This window comes from Oryzias latipes, chromosome 2, assembly GCF_053564925.1.
Source record: "Oryzias latipes strain Hd-rR chromosome 2, Olatipes_Hd-rR_3.1".
NCBI classification, from domain to species: domain Eukaryota; kingdom Metazoa; phylum Chordata; class Actinopteri; order Beloniformes; family Adrianichthyidae; genus Oryzias; species Oryzias latipes.
In genome coordinates, this window is record NC_136238.1 from 16,090,982 (window position 1) to 16,110,266 (window position 19,285).

The 19,285-nt window shown below is 41.3% G+C and overlaps 1 protein-coding gene across 7 annotated transcripts in view; it reads right to left on the reverse strand.

The window, feature by feature from the left end:
* LOC101162908 (nck-associated protein 5) overlaps window positions 1-19,285 on the reverse strand; it is a 165,462-nt gene that overhangs the window by 10,060 nt on the left and 136,117 nt on the right. For 5 of the 7 annotated variants that reach the window (XM_078943191.1, XM_020708326.3, XM_020708323.3 and 2 more), the window contains 7 exons: window positions 15,693-19,222; window positions 14,765-14,858; window positions 11,731-11,818; window positions 6,412-6,735; window positions 4,458-4,579; window positions 3,183-3,312; window positions 2,909-3,084 (listed from right to left, as the gene is read on the reverse strand). In XM_078943191.1, the coding sequence (XP_078799317.1) occupies window positions 2,909-3,084; window positions 3,183-3,312; window positions 4,458-4,579; window positions 6,412-6,735; window positions 11,731-11,818; window positions 14,765-14,858; window positions 15,693-19,222 (4,464 nt within the window). Of the gene's footprint in view, window positions 1-2,908; window positions 3,085-3,182; window positions 3,313-4,457; window positions 4,580-6,411; window positions 6,843-11,730; window positions 11,819-14,764; window positions 14,859-15,692; window positions 19,223-19,285 lie in introns of all 7 variants that reach the window. The other 2 variants (XR_013654212.1, XR_013654213.1) reach the window with 1 other exon arrangement.

The following is a 19,285-nucleotide window of genomic DNA, read 5'->3' on the forward strand; positions in this document are numbered from 1 at the left end:
TGTGATGTCATCCTAAAAGCTACTTTGAAGTTCCTGAAGAGATTTCTCTTAAAACAATGCCATAACACCACAACGATGAGACACAGCAATTCATTGAAATGTTTGGATGAATGCAGGCTCGTGAAAACAACTTTTACCGTGACACACATCACTTCTCACTGTTTTCCCAACAATCTTTATGTCACAAAACACTTATCAGTGTACCTTCCTAGCCGTCTTCTTGTCAGTAACTGCCCTGCAGTGCGCCCTCGCTGTACCAAAGCAGCAGTGAAAAGTATTGAGTCTGGCATTGATACAGGCGTTTAAAATTTGTCCCTTAAATATATATTTTGAATCAGTTAACTGTCCCGATAAGGACTTTTATTACTTCTGTCTCTGGTTGCTTTGCCTCGCCCTGGTAAATTCCTGACCAATGAGTGAAGAGATCTTTAATCCCGTGATTTTGTTTACAAGCTTTGGTTGGAATCAGGTAAGGCCGCTTGACCTGGTCCGAAACAAATGGTTTTTCCAGTCTGACTACACCCAAAGTTTTGGTAAAATAAAGTGAATACCTTTTCAAATAAAATTTAATATTTAAAATATATGTATATTTGTTATAAACAAAATCATTTTCACTTTTTAAACATAAACCTAACTCTTACGTTCACACCACTCTTCGTTCACCACAACACGCGTTCAACTGACCACTTTTAAAGAAAAGTCCATGTAAATGCGTATACGTGTTTCGGGCTTATGTTTTCAAAACTGTGGTGTTCGCGCATCATTATTTCTACGACCATTTTCGGGCTCTATGTACAAAACGTGCTGCCATTGAACACGTGTTGAAAGTTAAACCAGGTTGAACATCTAGTATGTGCTTTTAGCGCGTTCAAGAATACGCCTCTCGTGCCTCGTGTGCATCACGATTACTTTTATCATAACTATACGTTTTTTTTCCACAAAGTAAAACGCGCAAATCTTACTTCTTCAACACTAAATTTAAAGCCAAATAAGGAGTAGCTTAACATTTGTCAGATCAGGTGAAATCTGGGAATTCAAAATAAATCTAGAGGTAAAAAAACCTAAGGACACAAATTTAGATGTTCTCTCTGCTCCTCATCCGAGATTGTTTTTTCAAACTAGCGTTGACTCAGTGCTTTTTCTTCCACACTATGGATTTTTGTGTCAGGACTGGCGTTGCATGGGGGGTGGGGGCAGGTGCTGCGTCAGGAGAGCCTGGCGGTCCCACGGAAAGCTGAAGGCCATTTCATGGTCTCTGATCCTCATTTGTCATTCAGCTGCGTTAAATACTTGTAGGCAAATACCCGCTGACACCAGAGGCCGAGGAGATCGAAAGCAATTAGGCAGTTTTTTCTATGAAAATCTGCAAACAATTCTGAGGGCGGAAAAGAAAACCTTAGAGAGCAAAACATTGTCAGCGGCAGCAAAAGGAAACCTGAGTGAATTAGTTCACGCCTTAGGTACCGTCCGTGAGGGAAAGTTGACTTTGAAACTGAAATGTCTCTTTGCAGAGGTTTGTAAAATAAATCAGGTCTGCTTTTACAGACCTCTGCAAAAAAATCAGAGAAGTCTTTGTTAAAGAAGTTAATCCTAACAGTTTGAATCTATACCTACACCTATCTATACCTATACCTATATTTGATCTTTTAAAGAAGACAGGCTGAAATATTTGATATATTTGATATTTGGCCTAACTATTATGTTAGTGTACGTATATATACAATACATATATATACAATATATATATATATATATATATATATATATATATATATATATATATATATATATATATATATATATATATATATATATATATATAATTTTTCCATAAAATAAGATAGCATTTGAAAATTGTTGCTCATAAAATCAGTCAGATTCATGCAATACTTTCACATCTAAAAATGCACATATCAATCAGTCATTTTTATTTTCGGCCTCAGACATAAGCAATAAAACTAAATATTCACCTCAAAAGATTTGGGATACATTTGAAAAATTATGTCTACCATGTGATTTATAACTTTAGCTGCAATACAAAGCACCACTATTGCATTTTTTTAACGGAATCTTTCTTTTATCGAATTCCACCACTTTATAACAAATGGCAAAAAAAAATAGTGCCACCTGGTGGAAGGTTATAAAAAATTACAAATGCACCATACTTAATCATTTGTTTTAACATAAATGGATGTATTTATTTATGTTCAGATATCTGAAAATTTGAAAATTGCCTTTTATTTGCTTACAAAGGGGCATTTTTTACAAAGAGGATCAAAAACTTTTTTTTTTCTAAAAGTCAGCAAACACAGTGAAAATGGTTTAACCCTTTAAAAACAGAGAAGTCCTCGGCAATGGCAAAATAACACATGACCATTGACATACCATAATTCTTTGACTGTTTATACGATCACAGGGAATCAGCTGATTCAGGGAAATAGGAATTTTTCTGTCGGCTTTGCAGATAGAAGACAGAATCAGCTCATTTACGTTGATTGCGAAAAGCTCTTTACTACTGCTTTTCTCAGCTGAAATTACGCTAATCATGTAAACGGTTGAGAGTTACAGTAGTCAAAAGAATATCAACACCGGAGCTAAAGAATTAGTAAAAAAAAGCAAAGAGCAAAATGTTCACAAGATTTTTTGGGTTTCAAGAAAATATTGAAAAAAGCTGTTTCAGCTGGGAGCTGCATTATCCTTTTATCACTTTGGAATTCATGGAGGACACAACTTTTTGCAGATTTCTGGGTATTTTTGCACAAGAGTTGGAATTGTAGGTAAAATTACTTTAAAAGAGACGATAAAGGTAAAGAAAGTGGTTGATTGGTATCAAAACAAGCCTCTGTAAAGGAGCCTTTAATGAGAGAAAACCAATTAACCCTGAATAATGGGCTGTCCAAATACTCACGCTGAGCCTGTCTCCTGCTTCTCCGTCGAGGGACGACTCTTTGTGCAGCAAGGTGTACTGGGAAATCCTCCTGGCGTCTGTCTCCAGGTGCAAGAACACATCGTGCTGATAGTAGTCCATAATGGACAGGGATTTCTCTGCATTCTGTTTTTTCAAGGTCTCCTCATTCTGCTCGACTGCACACAGAGAAAAGAGTTTTAGCCCCCTTGCTAAAAAATGGGGCACAGTGGAGAAAACTTTTAAAAATCTTCATTGAAAAAATGCTCAACCGGACCAGAGTCGTTCTTCTGAGGTCTGTCCATGGGGGTTCTTAGCGGCGACGCCAAAGTGCTTGTAGTTCCCTCGGATTCAGTCTCCGTGTCACTGTCGCTGCCTGGATACACGCAAACCCGCAATGTTGTCTCCTGTAAAGAAACAAAGAGGCAGCAAGATAAACACCGTTGCCCTGGACCTGTTAAAAGACCTCTAAGCTTTGAACTGGCTATATTTCACTTTGTTGCAACATTTTTGCAGTATCTGTTTGATTTCAACTCAAAATTAAAATTAAAAAGTTTCCAATTTTTGACATAAAAAGCACATTTCTATCTTTAAAGCCTTAGTGACATGCAGGGGGTTAACCTGTACAGGTGCTGCGGGTGTCTGGGTTGTCCGGCCCGTAGAGGGTCGTGGACAGGAGTGACTCCAGGAGTGTCGTGCAGTTCTTTTGAGCCGCTTATGGGACATCATAAACGTACGATTGTTGTGCGTGTGGTAAGTGTATTGTAATGTATTTGTAAGGGTAACGTAAGTTGCACGCACTTATAACCTACAGGGATGCTGTCATATGGTGTCCTATGCTGCACTCTAGTCGTTTGCAAGGTATGCGTACTGACTCCTTCTTGACCTTGTGCAAGTCACATTGGATATGCCCATTGGATACCGATACAACCAAAACACTTTTTGATGGCACATTTTAAATCTATATTTTCATAATTAGTGACTTTACAGACAATTTCAAAAGTCTTTCTCGTAGACTTGAGAAAAAACATCTATATTTTTTTAGGATTTTTCATGCATGTGTCGTAGACAATCCACTAGATTTTTGAGAAAAATTCTTTAAGTTGCCATGTATTTAAAGACTCACAGGAAAAAACCAACATGCAGATATTACAGATATATTTTTTTCTACATATGCTTTTTAATCAAGCTGCAAACAAAAATAAGATTTTGGAGCTCTTAAAAATGTTTAATTTGCCAGCATGAATGTAGAATCTTTTCCTTGTCGTTGTTTATCCAATAAAATAAAATGATAAACTACCTGACCCTGCAGATGAGCTGGAAACAGTTTGTTGCTAATAGCAACAAAAAGCTTCAAATCCAGCATTTGCAGAGCCTCAAATTGTTTGCGCACCTGAAAACTTTGGCCTTTGCTTTAATTGGCTCATCCGTCAGAATGACAATCGTCTGTTTTCTGATTCCGTGCAGGGAAACTGGATAAAATTTGGCCCAATTTATCCGTGAATCCCAAGCTGCTTCAAACTAAGATATAAGACGATCTAGGAAAGCTTACACCAGGTGATTCATGCTCGCTTGTTTTCATCTTCCTCTCCATTTCTTTCCCGTCTCCCTCGGCAGAAGCGGAGACGGCGCTGCGCTGGGCACAAAGACTCAACCTTTTGGTCTTGATTGCGTCTGTAAGCGGAGAATGATTGAAGAGGGATGAGTCATGAGGTGGACAGTAATTAGAAGAAACAACTGGCTCGTATTCATTGCCACCTTGGGTAATGCGCATAGACGGCAGAAAGATGAATTCTAGTAACGATTTGTCATTCAGCTGAAAGACTGATGGGCACATCCATTCGAGCAGAACCCATCCACTCGACTATGCCTCCATTTTTTCTGCATATAAAACTGCAGCTGTGCCAGATCTTAGCTGTTAATGATGCTTTGCTTGTGATTTTTCCTTATCATCACTCTACCTTCTGCTATCTCAGGCAGCCGCTGGTTTAATCGTCTCACACAAAGGAACCACGATGCCATACACAACAAACTCAGCTGTGTTATAATAACAGGTTGTCACTACCCCTTCCTTTGTCTCGGACACTGGTGAAAATCCCCAAAGTCTTTTTCTAGATGCGGTGCAAAAACAGATGCAGCCCAGAGTCCTCCCAACATAAATCTAGCTGTGCAATCTCTCCTCTTGTAGTAATATTGCAGCTTGAATCAACCATCAGATTGCATCTTGCACACTGCAGTCTTTATGTGCATTGCAGCCAACACGCTTTTATGATCTATGGCCATGACGCCATGCTTATCTAATTGCATTTGTTGGGATTTTTTTTTCTTTCCCAGTGGAGGCATGTTCAGATTTCCACACTATCAGCTAGGTATCTGATATCAGTGTTGATGCAATAGCCTACAAACTTCCTGAACAAACGAGGTTCTTCATTTAATCAGTTGAAACCAAACAAATTTCTCTTGTCTGCCAGTTTGGAAGCTTCAGCGTTCCCTTGTAGGTGAAAAATACATCAACAAAGTACACAGTACTTAGCTTACATCCTTTGAGATGAAGAAGCTGACTGAAGAATTTGTCGCTTGATTCAAACTGATTTGATGTGATACTAGAAAATTGTACAGACACTACAATATGTCTCCGTCTTTGGCCTTGAATGGGAAGACCAATTCAAGGTGCAAACAGCCCTGACTGGCTCGGCCTCTGATGGCAGTGTCCTTACCATTGACCGTATATGACAACTGGACTGAGTGACCCCCTCCCCCTTGTGTTCCAAATAGGAAGTTGCCTCTAAGAAGTGAAAATCCCATAAGTATGGTATTTTTTCTGTAGTGCAAGTTATTCAAGTTATAAACTGACCAATCAGATGCCCCGATAAAAGTATGTGGTCTCACTTTGAAACGTTTGATTGACAGATTCTCGTGAGTCTGCTTTCAAGTAGTGGGTGTGTAGCCTTCCAACAAGCTCACTCCTCATTGGCAAGAGTGATTGCCATTAAAACGTTAACGTTATGATCCATAGCAATCACCGCTTCTACATTTCTGCAACTGACCAATATTTTACAAATTTTCAAATGTCTACTTTAAAGTATTTTTTTCAACTGTCCTTACTTACAAATGTTTTTGTGAGAAAAATTATCGGATATTTCCCCAGTGTAAAGACGCTATGATAATCAAATGTAAACTATGCAAATGTAAGTGGAATTTGTGGGTGTAACACTTCTTTGGACAATTCAATCCAACTTTAATTGTATAAAAAATACAAATTTGGTGTCACGCCAAATTTTGATCTAAAGTGCTTGCCGTACAACGTAATAGATTTATGACTTATATCAGACCTTAGATATTAAGTACATCTGGTGACATTGCCATAGCCACAGTTTGCAAGTGGCAGTTAATAAATGTATAATAAAAAGATTAAATTACAAAGAAATAAGGTAAAAAAGACAAATAAATGCACTTTTGCCCTCCCCTTCAGGTTCAAAATGTAAAAAAACAAACCAAAAACTGACCTGTGGATGCCAGCTTGGGCAGGCGACTCTGGGTCTCCAGGGCATTCCTGCTGCATGTCACAGTGGGATCAGACAGGGAGTGACCCATGCTGGTAGTGGGGGTGTGCACATGGGCTTTTGAAGGGGAAGGCACTTTGAAATCTGACTGTGAGGGGTCAGGGTGGGAGGAGGGAGTGTCCCGACTGCGCTCAGTTGAGCCGGCCATCACCCCATCTGGACTGGACTCAGATTTGGGGATGTGGCGACTGCTGGCCCGCGTGACCGAATCGGGCAGGGGGAAGGTTCCAATGCCGCTGTCCAAGGTTCTCATCTGACAGCTGGAGCCTAGAGTGACAGGGAAAGGAGTGTGACAACTGGGAGCAACAACAAAGGAAAAAATACGAGGGCTTGGATTCACATGCAGCGGAAGGGATTGTGAGTGAAAAGGGAATCTGCAGCAGGTTTGACAGGAAAAGAGGAAAAAAAACAGTTATTGGGTCATTTGTCCTTATGCGCTTTAATGTTGTCATAAAACTGGCACATGACCTCTGCCAGAAACGAAATGAACTAAATGCACAGTTGAGATGAGTTTAATAAACTGGATTTTGGGCAAATCTTTTCTAGTTAACAGGAACAGATGGATGCCTTAAAAAAACTACAAAGCGTTGACGCATGAAGGAGCAGATGGACAACGACTCAGTTCAACCCAGGTCTTTGTACGAAAATGGCTAACATTTAAATCAGCTCGTCTACTTTGATATATGACTTTTGATACATGAAAAAAAGGGAAACTAGTAAAAAAGTATTGTGTACTTTCTGTCAGATTTGCTTGCTGTTTTTCTCAAAACTGAGCATGCTCCAGATGCTGAATACATCACACAAGGTTGCTTTAAAGCTAAATGCTCATTGGCAACTTCAGCAACATTCTCCACTGCAGTGCTTCAAATGTATTTATAACGTTTTAGGATAAAAAAAGGAAAAGAAAACCACACTGGCATTTCTAAAACTTATACAGGCTTACATGCTTACAACAAAACTAAAGCCAGGCAACCATTTTTAATATCAAAGAACCACTCTGATGCAAATTCTATTTTTGATGTTTTTACCATGCAATTGGATCATTTTTATGATAATAGAAGACATATATTAGGAAAATTAAGGTCAAAATAGCATTTTTAAGAATTTTATAGATTCAAATAATTGTGAATCAGGAGCAGAAAAAAAAAACAGTTTGAAAATGATCCTATTTGGAATGTAGAAAATTCTCTGGGCTCCCTGCTCTGGTCCATTCCAATGTGTCCACTTGATGACTAGATCCATGTGTGTCTTTGTTTTCCTTGTCTGGCTCCAAACTGTATAGCTGTATAGCTCCAATATGCTCGCCATTTTTGTTGCCCAAGTAATGTTAGTTTGGGAGTGAGAGGGACTGTAAGCTAGCGGGAGAGAGTGTAAACGGAGAGCTCTCAGCAACGAGAAGGGGAAGGGGGTGTGGGGTTTCTCCGCGTCAACGGGCAAAGCGCAAAGGCGTATTTCCAAATCCTGCCGCTCTGCAGAAACTATGTTGTAGGAAATAGCACAGGTTTTTCCTAATTAAAATATCAATGGGAAGGCTTTTACAATAGATCCAAAGATAATTGAAGTGGGTCTTTAAAGCTAAAACTGAATATGTGCATATGCTGAATTAACCATTGTCACTGTTTTAAACAGCCATGCAATGACGAAAACATGATTCATTTTTTAAATAAATACTGAATATACCCAGTATATCTATTGTTGGTTTTTGCATTATCCCTCTCCTCCAATTTAGAGCCATTTCTTAGATAGAAGAACGAAAAGCTGCTGAGCTAAGAATTGACTGATAATTAGCTCAATGTGTAACTTTTTGTTTGTTTATTTATTTATACATTTTTGCCAACAGGCCAAATAATAACAATAAGAGACTAAAATTACAATTGTCTAAGTTGTCCAAGTTGTAAGTAATTAAGTTGTAAGTAATTTTTTGTTTGTTGCTCTTTAGTGAAACACAAAGTAAAATTTTTAATAAGATTAATCAGATCTTTCTGATAACCTTTTTCAGCCCTTAGACTTTGACTTTCTTACAAGTATGACTCCCTCAGAACAAACAATAGATGCACACATAGAGCAAAAACGGTCATCACAAGCTGAAAAAAACTGTAGCTGTCATGTTTTTTCATGAATGCTAAAATGTCTAAAAGGCAAAAGTGAAAATATAAAAAGGACGTGGCGTTAGAGCTCCTGTTTTTATGTGACTTCATTTTTTAACGACCTGCCGAACACATTTAGAAGGAATCTGTGCATACCCAAGCTGTCAGAATAAGATGTACGCATACATACCCTGTCACTTTCTCGCATATGTGCAGCGAAATACATGAGGACCGCCACATTTACCAAAAGCAAAACACAAACTCCGATCTAAGTGCATGTGTACAGATAAATAATAAACCCACAAAGCTGTGTTTATAAGGAACATTGCAACGGGGAGAGCCATAGATTACACAGCTGTGTAATTGAATGCCAAGGCTGGCAGTTCAAAATGCCCTTTATTCCCAAACTATAACAAGGTCCACAGTAATTCTACCCAGCGGCAACAACAACTGGACGCAACCTAGTTTTTCATGAGCTCCCCTATCACTTCTGCCTGCAACCTCCAGGGCTCGAGGGGAGGAAGCTGGTTAGTCGGATCCTGCGCTGTGTGAAATTGGCTTTATGCAGTGGAGACAGAGAAGTTATCGCAGAATATCACGGCTTAATCTTTGAAAGCACCGGATGAAAATGCCACAAGTTCGCTGTGGTGCATTCTGAGTCATTAAAGAGTACAGATGCAGTTTCTTTCTGCTTCAAGCCATTGGTAAAATCCAAATATTGCAGCACAACAAAGTAAGTTTTGAGGTGAAGTTGCTGGAAAACAATTGGTATCGATCAGCTATCACACCCAGGCAGATGTATTAGAGTCATTTTGGGTTTCTAGTTGGTCCAAATTTCATTTATTGTCCTTGCCTGGAGGAGATGCCTTGTGATACCCAATAACTAACCAACTTCAAAGCCACATTTATGACATGGATTCTGCTTCAGTTCTTGCATCTGCTTGCATCACGTTCTGTTGGGACGTAAACTGTTCCTCTGATTGATGTGTTTACCCCGCTTTTAGCCTGCGATTGCTGCGACTTGGCTTTGGCGGCGTGGCCGAGGAAGCACAGCAGCTGCAACTTTTATGAAAGATTCAACTCCAACGGTCTGGAAGTGCTTTGCTGGCAGAATGTTAAAAAAAAAGGCAGTATGCAAAAAAACAAAACAAAACAATTGAATCTGTTTATTCAGATCGACGAGGCTCTGACCCATCCAAATACCCCACCCCCTTCCCGATGCACCTTCCATCAGCACTTTCTTCACATCTGCCCTCCAATATTCAATATGGAACATCAAAGCAAAAACCAACTTTAAATCCAGTTATTACTAATAAAAACTGGAAAATTACACCCAAATAGGTCAAACAATTTTAACCCTCCTGTTATGTTCATTTGTGAGGAACAGAGATGATGTTCCTGGGTCAATTTGACCCGCAACATAACAGGAGGGTTAACATAAAGAAGGAGAAGCTGTGAAATAATATATGTTTTGCAAATTTATCAAATTGTTGTTCCAGGGGACCCTTAGTCAAGAAGTATCGTCTAGGTTTATTTGGAGCTTCAATGTTTTGGTATAAAGACCCACTCTGATAATATTTAAGAAATTTTAAAAGTGTTCCCAGGGGTCTTTTAATTATGATTAGAACAACTAATTATGATTGTTAGCCAAAATAAAAAAAAAAAAAACGTTAGTGGCAGTAGTTCATAAAGAATCTGCTTCTGAGTTTTGGGCAGGACCGCTGACACAAAGGACCCCCGCCGTTCCCGTCACCCATAACTAGGAGGTGTTTACACGCTCTCCTGCTAGCTTACAGCACACCACACCCGTAACCTAATATTACAAGGGCAACAAAAGCATATTGGGGCTGTCCAGCCGTACAGTTTGGAGCCAGATGCCAGTTCACACGAGGAAAACAAAGACATTCATGGATCTAGTCATTAAGCCGCTGCATCGGAATGGAGTGGAGCAGGGAGCTTGTGGTTTGTCCAGTGTATTTTTAGGTCTTTTTTTTAACTGCATTTTTTTCGTCTGCTACTGATTCACAGCGGATAGCATAGAAAAAATACTCTGAAATGCAATTTTAAGCTTAATTGTCTTTACATATATCCTCCATCATCACAAAACTGAAAAGAATAACCAGAAACTGGACTTAATAAATAACAAAGCCAAAAAAGAAATACACATCAACAGAGCTTTGAGAAACATAAATTCCAGTTGTCTAGAACTTTTTTTTCAATTTCTGGTTATTCTTTACAGATTTGTAAGGATGGCAGCTGACACAAATTGAAGGGGTCATGTATTAAGATCTTCATTAATCTCTTACATTTTGTACGTTAAATTCGCAAAATCGCTTTAAAGTTGAAAGGACTCTGATGGTGTTCTTAACCTGTTCCCTTGGCATTTTCCTGATGATTGCTGTGGATCCGGAGGCGACTAAAAAACATAGAGTTGGAATCTGGCTCAAACTGTACGGCTGGATAGGGATGGGGTTGGGGATGTGAGAGGCTGCAAGCTAGTCGGAGTACATGTAAACAGAGAGCTCTTATAGGGAGGGGAAGAGAAACTATGTTCAAAAACAGTAGTTTTTTTTTTTAATTTTGGCAAAAAACGTAACATAATCATATTTAAAAGACAACTAGGAACACTTTTAAAATAGATCAAATGATGATCGGCATGGGTTCATCTTTTTAAAACAAAATAGACCAATCAAAAAGCGACATTTGTTAGGATGACCTGGCCGACTGATCCTGAAACTCCCAAGAGTGACAACAGCTGACAACCTGGGTCCATCCTTCACACCCTGCAATTTGTCAACCTGCAAACACACCATCATTTCATCTCTTTTTTTATGCATCTATTTTCTCTCATGGCTGGAGCCACTCAGGCGTTGTAAAACATGACCTGGGTGCACATCAATCCCCCTGACTGTTCTTGTTGACAAGCTGCGTCCGTTGCTGCTTCCCCTACAGTAATGGTGCCGAGAAATGAGCTGTCAGTCACATCAAGAAACCACAACTGCAAAGCGAGTTGATTCTCCAGCGCAACTGCCGTCACGGCTTTCCAGAGGAAGCTGGATGTTTGTGGCATTAAACCGTGTTAGAAAAAGACACGTCAGACAAAATACCGGAAGGCTTCTTAACTTGAAAGAAAAAAACTATGGGCTTTAGCTTTTTGGTCATTCTTGTAGCTCACCTATCATGTGGTCTTGACAAGACGTGTCCGGAATGTTCCCCTCGTCGTTTTTGGCCTTGAGGCTGATCTTTTGCGTCAGTATGAGGGTCTAAAATATAAAAAAACATCAAGCATCAGCTAAAGAACAAAAAAATAAAACATTTTTATTACTTGGAGTTATTGCTCATTTAAGTTAAAAAATATATTTTTATGTGAATATAAAGACCTCTGGTTATGTGCTTTGGCGTTTTTTTCTGGTGGGAAAGTAATTGCTCTCCTTTGGCTTGCTCTAATTAGATGATTAAAGAAAAAAGGAGAGGTTTTGAAGGTGGTTGAAGTGGAGCTTGTAGGTCATAAAGTGAAGCTCTTTTGTTGCATTTCCATAGGGAGGGGAGATGGACAAAAAGCGTGCAGGAAGGTATTAAATGGCCCTTTTTGTCAAATAGAGTGGCTGCGATAAGGGGCTTCAGCGCGTTATCAAAATTCCACATCACCCGGATTAAATTTCCTATATTATCTGGTGAGACTGTTACTCTCCTCTTGGGTTCAGACTGCTCCTTCTACTTTTTTCTTTTTTGACACCCGTCTGTTTTTTTTTCACCTCTCCATTATTTTTGCTGTATTCCCGACTGTCAGATAAAAAAGGATCAGGCCATCGGTTCAGCATTTTGCTTCTAGAAAGAAGGCTAATTTTAGCTGCATGCATGGAATGATGGATGTCTTTGCATGGGCTGAATTTGGAAAAAACATCAACCTCAGTTTGGTAATAAAAACACAAAAAAGAAGGCGGTGAATTATACTGTAGACTGAGTCAGAGCACAATCGATAGTCAGCCTTCCGGGATGAGAGGCTGAAGAGGCGGTTGGGTGGTGGATGGGCTTGTTCTTTCTGTAAAACAATGGGATTTCGCCTAAAAGAAGGAACACAAACTGTAACAAAGATATTTCTATTTCATGTTGAAAAACCGGAACTAAAAGGTTTTGTTGATGGAGGTAATTTAAATGAAATGCTGTAGGAAGCTGGATTTAAAGCTACCCTTACAATATGGCGATTCACGTGGCAGGGTCGTCCATTTTCAATATCAAGTCAACATACAGTCGCTTCGGGTGCTGCAGTCCAGACTTTGGAGTAAAGTTTGCATCAACCAATCAGGAACTCAGCTTTGTTCCATGACATGTTGATGATGTGTTAAATGGGTAGAGTCTTAAACCAACATGGGGGTTAAGCTGATCCCCGGTTTAGTTTATATGTTAGTTTAGACTATGTTCATATCAAACACGATTTACAAGTCAGGGTTGTCCAGTTGTAATTTCAAGTTAAAGTACAGACGTGATGTTTTGAGTGTCAGGCAAGGCGATCTAGTGGCTGGACAATTTAGGGGGCTTAGTGAGATGTTTCCCGGGTTCAAATGATCTAAACTTTGGCGTAGAATTTGCATCACATCAACAAATCAGGGACTCAGCTTTGGCCTTTAACATGTCGAAAATGTAATCAGTGGGTGGAGTTTAAAACCAACATAAGGGAGAAGCTGATCATTGCAGTTTGTTTTCCAGAATTTTAAGATTTTTTTTCTTCTTTTTGTTTTGAAACAATCACAAAAAAGTCCTGAAATTTTTAACTTTTCTTTCTTTTTTCTCCTCGCACCATTGAGAGACAGCAAGTCGTCAAACTGGGTCACAAAGAGACCGCTGTTAGTGGCCGTCATTCAAATGCAACCCATTTTTCACACATTCACCATTTTTGAGTATTCCTCTAAAAACCTCCACTCTGAGCACCAGCCCCTTCCGATCCACGAAAAACGAGTGGGTCCTCACATTGGGATGTCACAAATTGGGGAACAGCCCCTTTCAGGAAGAGTCTGCGCCGCCCCCAGGCTAACATACCCACCCACTTTTTCAGCAGACCTGGTGGTGATCAGCAAAAATGCTTTTATTTTATGTGCACAGTATGCAGATCAAAGTTCAGATGTTGTTTGTTTTCGTGGGTGAAACGGAGTCATGCTGCTGAAGCCGGCTCTAGGTTGATGTCATGAAATGGGCAGCGCCCACAAGGAGGGAAAGACGGTGCCTCAGAAATCGAGTCTTCTTACTTTCGGGTAGGGAAAAGGACAGCGAATAGATAACTGATATTTCATTGAAAAAAACCAGAAGTAACATCATATATTTGGACATAGAGTACTCTGAAAGGCTTAAGAAAAACATGATATAAGCCCTTCAAAAGCATTAAAATAAATAATCTATGTAGTTAGTGCTGAACCTTTTGGTTCCAAGTTTAGAACTTGTTTTTAAAATACTTTTTAAATAATGCAGGTAAGGTAATTTAGTAAAATAATGCATAATTTAAAGATAAGAAGACGTTACAAAACTGAGTCCAATAGTGTCGCGTTCTGAAATGGAGATGCTCATCCCCACTTTTATATCTTCTCGTCTTGATTACTCCCACTCCATTTTCACGCGTTTAAGCAAAATATCTTTAGAGGCTTTTAACCAATTCATCCAAGTTTTCACACGTCACCCCGTTATTAAACCAGCTGCACTGGTTCCCCATCCGCTACCGAGTGCATTTTAAAATCCTGGTTTTAACATACACAGCTCTTAATAGCCAAGCACCAGTCTACATAAAAGACCTTTTTGCAGCCGTACACCCCCAGCAGGTCCCTGTGATCATGGTGGTCATCATGGTTAAGAGAACCCGGTTAAAAACTAAAGGTGACAGAGCCTTTGCAGCAGTGGCTCCATCCCTCTGAAACTCCCTTCCTCTCAGCCTCAGATCTGCAGACTCAGTGTTTTCTTTAAAAAAGCAGCTAAAAACCTAGCGTATTAAAATTGATTTTTCTTAATTCTGTTCAGTGTTTTACTGTGAAGCACTGTGATTTTTATCTTGAAAGGTGCTATACAAATAAAGATTATTGTTATTATCATTATGATTATCGTTATTATTATTATTATTAAAAAGCTGTTTTATGAGTTAAAATCTGCTTTCCTTTAGGTGTTGTTAAAAAAAACAACAACTCTTAAAATATAAAAGTTTGTCCTGAAATGAAATTGTTGCTCACATTATCTGGACAGATCTGCATGTCGCCCTTTGTTTCACAGTGTTTCTTCGGTGTAGAGATGCCAGGTGGCGAAGCGTTGCCCTTCACAGTAGCTCTGCAAGTAAATGAAACACACAGTTTGTGTGTGATAACTTGCTTTGGGAGCTTGCAACAAAACACATCTGTAACACACAAAGAAAAGAAACAGCCACGTTGAAGTGGTGCCTCCTTTTTGTGGAGGAAGCTGGGATTTGAAGTGATGAATCAATAAAGTGACAAATGCAGCTTTTCTAAGCGGGCTTTACCTTCGTGCTGACTGCTCATCCATGAGTTTTTTATGCTCACTACAGTAAGTTGCTATTCATCAGCATCTCTGCTAGTGTAATGCAGTGATCTTGTTTTTTCTGCCTCAGTCACAACTCCCCTTATGGGTGGATAAGGCCAAAAAAGGGGCAAACCTGTATGGGGCATGACGGTGGCCCACACAAAATTTTGAAGTCAAAGACATCTCAGTGATCTTGAGTGCAAATTATTTTCTACGGCAATGCTCCGGGCGACAGGTCATAGTGAACACTTCATCAATCCGCGGGGGGTATTTAAGGATGAAGTAGGCGAGATGCAGGCGTTGCCGTGTAGATTTTCTAACCACCTGAACGCTGTCCACTACGGTACAGCCTGTGTGCAGCCTGACTGTTATAAATTAGGAAACTAAACAATCAGAGCGTCGCGTGTGTGGTCGTCCTACAAGCATTCTCTTACCAAACGCTTGACAATCCTACGTAAGGCAAAACACACCTGCACTCCCTGCTCCTGCCTATGACCCTCGACGGGTCCGGAAAACCCAAAAACCCACAGCACGTGTATAAGAGCATGTGACTAAGGCAATAACTGATTTGTTAGCTTTGAGAATAATTCCTGTTCTCGACTGAACTGACAATGTTTTACCTACCTCCCAAGAAGCTCTTTTACAAACTGGTCCTTGCCGATTAACACAGTGGTGCTCTGGATCTGACTGGCGATCTGACCCATCTGATTGTTACAGTGGTCCATGATGGAGCTCAGCTTGTTGTTCATCTCTGACAAATTCTGGACCTCCTGACCATCCTTCTTCCTTTCCTTCTTCTTATCAGACTTCATCTGCTTGCCGCTGATCACAGACCCAATCTTCAGCTCTTTCTTCTCGTCTCTTGCCTTCGGGGAATCAGCTTTTTTGCCGCTAAAAGCTGGTAGTTTGCTCTTGCGGAGGCCAAACCAGTTGGCCAAAGACGGGCCCGTCTTCTGTTTGGCCTCATTAGCTGCAGCCTTCTCCTGCTCTTGACTTTTCTGCAGGTTTTCTTCTATCCCCATCATCACTTTCTCTTCAATAGTGCACGTTGTTGGGCTGATTTTTTTCTCCTCTGTGTCTGGGAAATTGCCTGGGGAACCCAACTGGGTTTTGTCTGGCTCAGCAGGAGTGGTGGTAATGGTTTCTGCTTCTCTGGTAGGATTTTCAGGACTAAAGACAAAAGCTGAGGAAGACTGGATTTGAGGATGGGAGTCCACTTTTGCCGGCTTTTGGACATTAATAAAGGCAGTTCTGTCACTTTTGGGCAAGCTGCGAGCTTCTCTTTGAGAAGGAGAGGTGACCACATCTCCTTTCACTCCACAAGCTTTTCCTTCACCTATAACACACGACTGAATGGACTTCTCAGGGAGGCCGCTCTGACTATTTGGTCCCATCATGCCACCATGATGGCTTAGCCGGGTTCTAGGGGCATGGATTGGACTTTCAGCCAATCCAACCCCAGTTGTTTCTGAAGAACTCTGCCTTGACAGCGAATTCCCCCTTTCACCTGAGTTAGTGATGATTTGAGTCCTGATCCTTCCCGGCCCCTCCATGGCATTGATGTTGGGTTTCTCTATGTAGTTGGTGCTGAAGCTCTGGCTTCGAGCTTTGGCCCCGTTCATCCCTAAAGCTGGCTTTAGGTGTGGTTTGGTATTAATAGATATGGATCTGCCAAAGAGTTGACTACTCCTTTTTGCCTTGTCACTCACATTTCCTTCTGCTGACGACAAGGGGGGTTGTAAGTCCTCTTTCTGTGGCTGACACAGAAATTCACCTTTCCCTTCGGGAACAGACACGGTAGGTGTTGAATCCGTACTGTACGCTGCCTGCGAGGTGTCACACTGAGTAGAAGCATTTGAAGTCACAGTTTCCTTGGAGACAGAGTTGATATGATCTTTCTCTTGCTTGCCTGCTATTGTAGGACTACTTTTATGGCTGGGAGGGGATTTTAGAAAGGCTTTAAATCCCATTGGGATTCGAGTCTTTGAGGCTTTTTCTGACAAATTGGGTGACGTAACAGCTGAGCCCGGAGGGCTCATGACAGCTTTTTGTGGCTCTGTTTGACACTGAGCAGAATCCTGAAGCGATATTGGTAAACTAATGGAAGTCTTTTGCACTGACTGATGGGTGTTTTCTTGAGCAGGTACCTTTTTGTTTGCAAAGGAGTTTTGAAGGGAGGGCACTCTTAGAGCACTGTAGGGAGGAGGGACATTCTTCGAGTTTTTAGGTGCAATTTCAGGTACTCTGGCACATCCTGAGCTTGCAGGTGGGAGGTAGTCTTTTATTCGCTTGGAAGTGCCTTTAGTTGGAGTCTGAGTTACGGCAGTGGTCTTCTGAAAGTGCTGGGTGGTTTTCTCCACCAGCTTCTGAGGTGCAAGTGCAGTCCCATAGCCTGCATCTACGTCTAAACAGTCTTTATCCTTGATGGGGAGCGTGCCTTGCATATTTGGTGCAACTGAGGTGTGGTAACTTGGGGGAGGGCCCCTCACAGTGGTTGGCGTGGATGGTTGAGCCCCTGATTTGTGTGCTTGAGGCGACGCTTCGTAATTTGGTCTGACCAGTAAAGAGGTGGTGCGTCCTGGGGGAGGGGGAGGAGATGGAGACCTGAGTTTGTTCTTGCTGGTTTCACAGTGTTTGTCTCTGGTCGGCTGTTCGCTGTTGTCAGAGAAGTCGAGGCGTCTTTTTGGAAGGTGGGGGGAAGTGGAAGAAGAGGTCTTGCTTAAGTCGGCCTGACCAGACACCTTGCAGTTCACAGCTTTCGGACTCTGAGTGGAAGTTCCCTGCGTCTTGATGAATCTAGACATCTTAACCGTAAGAGAAGACGAAGATTTCTCCTGAGCAGAGGGTCCTGAGTTTCCACTGTTATTAGGCTCAGTGGTTGTGCCCTTGGATACTCTTAACGGAGAAGCTAAGGGCTTATTGACACCGGGGATCTTAGAGCCACCAGATTTGGGGCTGTTGACGTCACTCATGGGAGGAATGGAAAAGCCTTTATTAGTTCGACTGCTTGGTGGCTTTATCAACTTCCTCTGAGGAGCTAACTGTAGCCTTTCTGCACTTCCTTCCATGCTATCACTGCCTTTGCCTGATCTAGTCTGATGTTCTGAAGGTTTTTCTGGAGATTCAAGAACGCTATAGTTTGTCGTGTTTGCTGAATTTTGCCTTGTTGTCCTCTTTTGGAACTCTGAGCAACAGCTAGCGGCTTTGCGACCTTCTGCTCCTGATACTAGTCTCTGAGCGCACAGATCAATAGGTTCTCCTTCAGCATCAAATATCGCCAGTATGCTCTCCTCAGACTGGGTGCACTTGGTTGCTTTAAGTTCCTTCAATAGGCTGAAAGGCTTCGGTCTCCCATCCGCAGACTGAGTGCGCCCCTGATCTTTTTGCATGAACTGTTGCTTGAAAATCTTGATGGTATCCCTTGAGAGCCTCTTGATATCTCTCTCTGCTAGTTCTTGCGGCTGACTGCATGGCGTCTTGACCCCCACAGAATCAGGAATGGTTTCCTCTGGATCATCTGCGTTGGATCTGCAACTCGGATCTTCTACTTGAGTAGGATTTCTGTGGTGCACGGTTGGCCTGCTAAAGGCTGATTTACGCCCTTCTAAAGGAAGAAAACTGTTGATGAAACTCATGAGCTTCTCCGGACGCTCCCTTGAGTCATAGGGTTTTGAAGCTGTGGGACAAGAAGTACCATCACCCACAGCCTCCTGTGTCCCCTCCAAGCTGCACAAACTATCAGAGATGCTGTGGGAGAGCTTCTTGCAGTGAATCCAGCTCTCCTTAGTGGGAATATTATCTCTGCAACTAGAGCGTGCCAGTTCATCGTCAGCATCATCGGAATCGTAGGAAAACCGCCTTCCAAGAGCAGCAGAAGCTCTGCTGACATGTACAGGTTTAGACACCCCTTTGCTGCTGCTCTTGATACCCAAAGAGTAGATGCCCTCGTTGGAGTTCATGCAATCTTTGTAGCCTGACTTGGACACTCTAGAGGAGCAGGAGGAGCTCCTGTGTTTCCTCCGCTGGAGTTTTCTCAGGCCCTCCAGTATGTGGCTCTCCTTACGCCGTGTGGGGGGCTGTTCCTCCAGCGGCGCGCAGATGTTACTTGGAGCTGACGAGCCCAAACTGAGTCTCTTCTCCCACGTCAGGGATGACTACAAGGCAAAAACCAAGAGGTCAAGATGGCAGTAATTCTTTCAGCTTTTGTCATCAAAGTT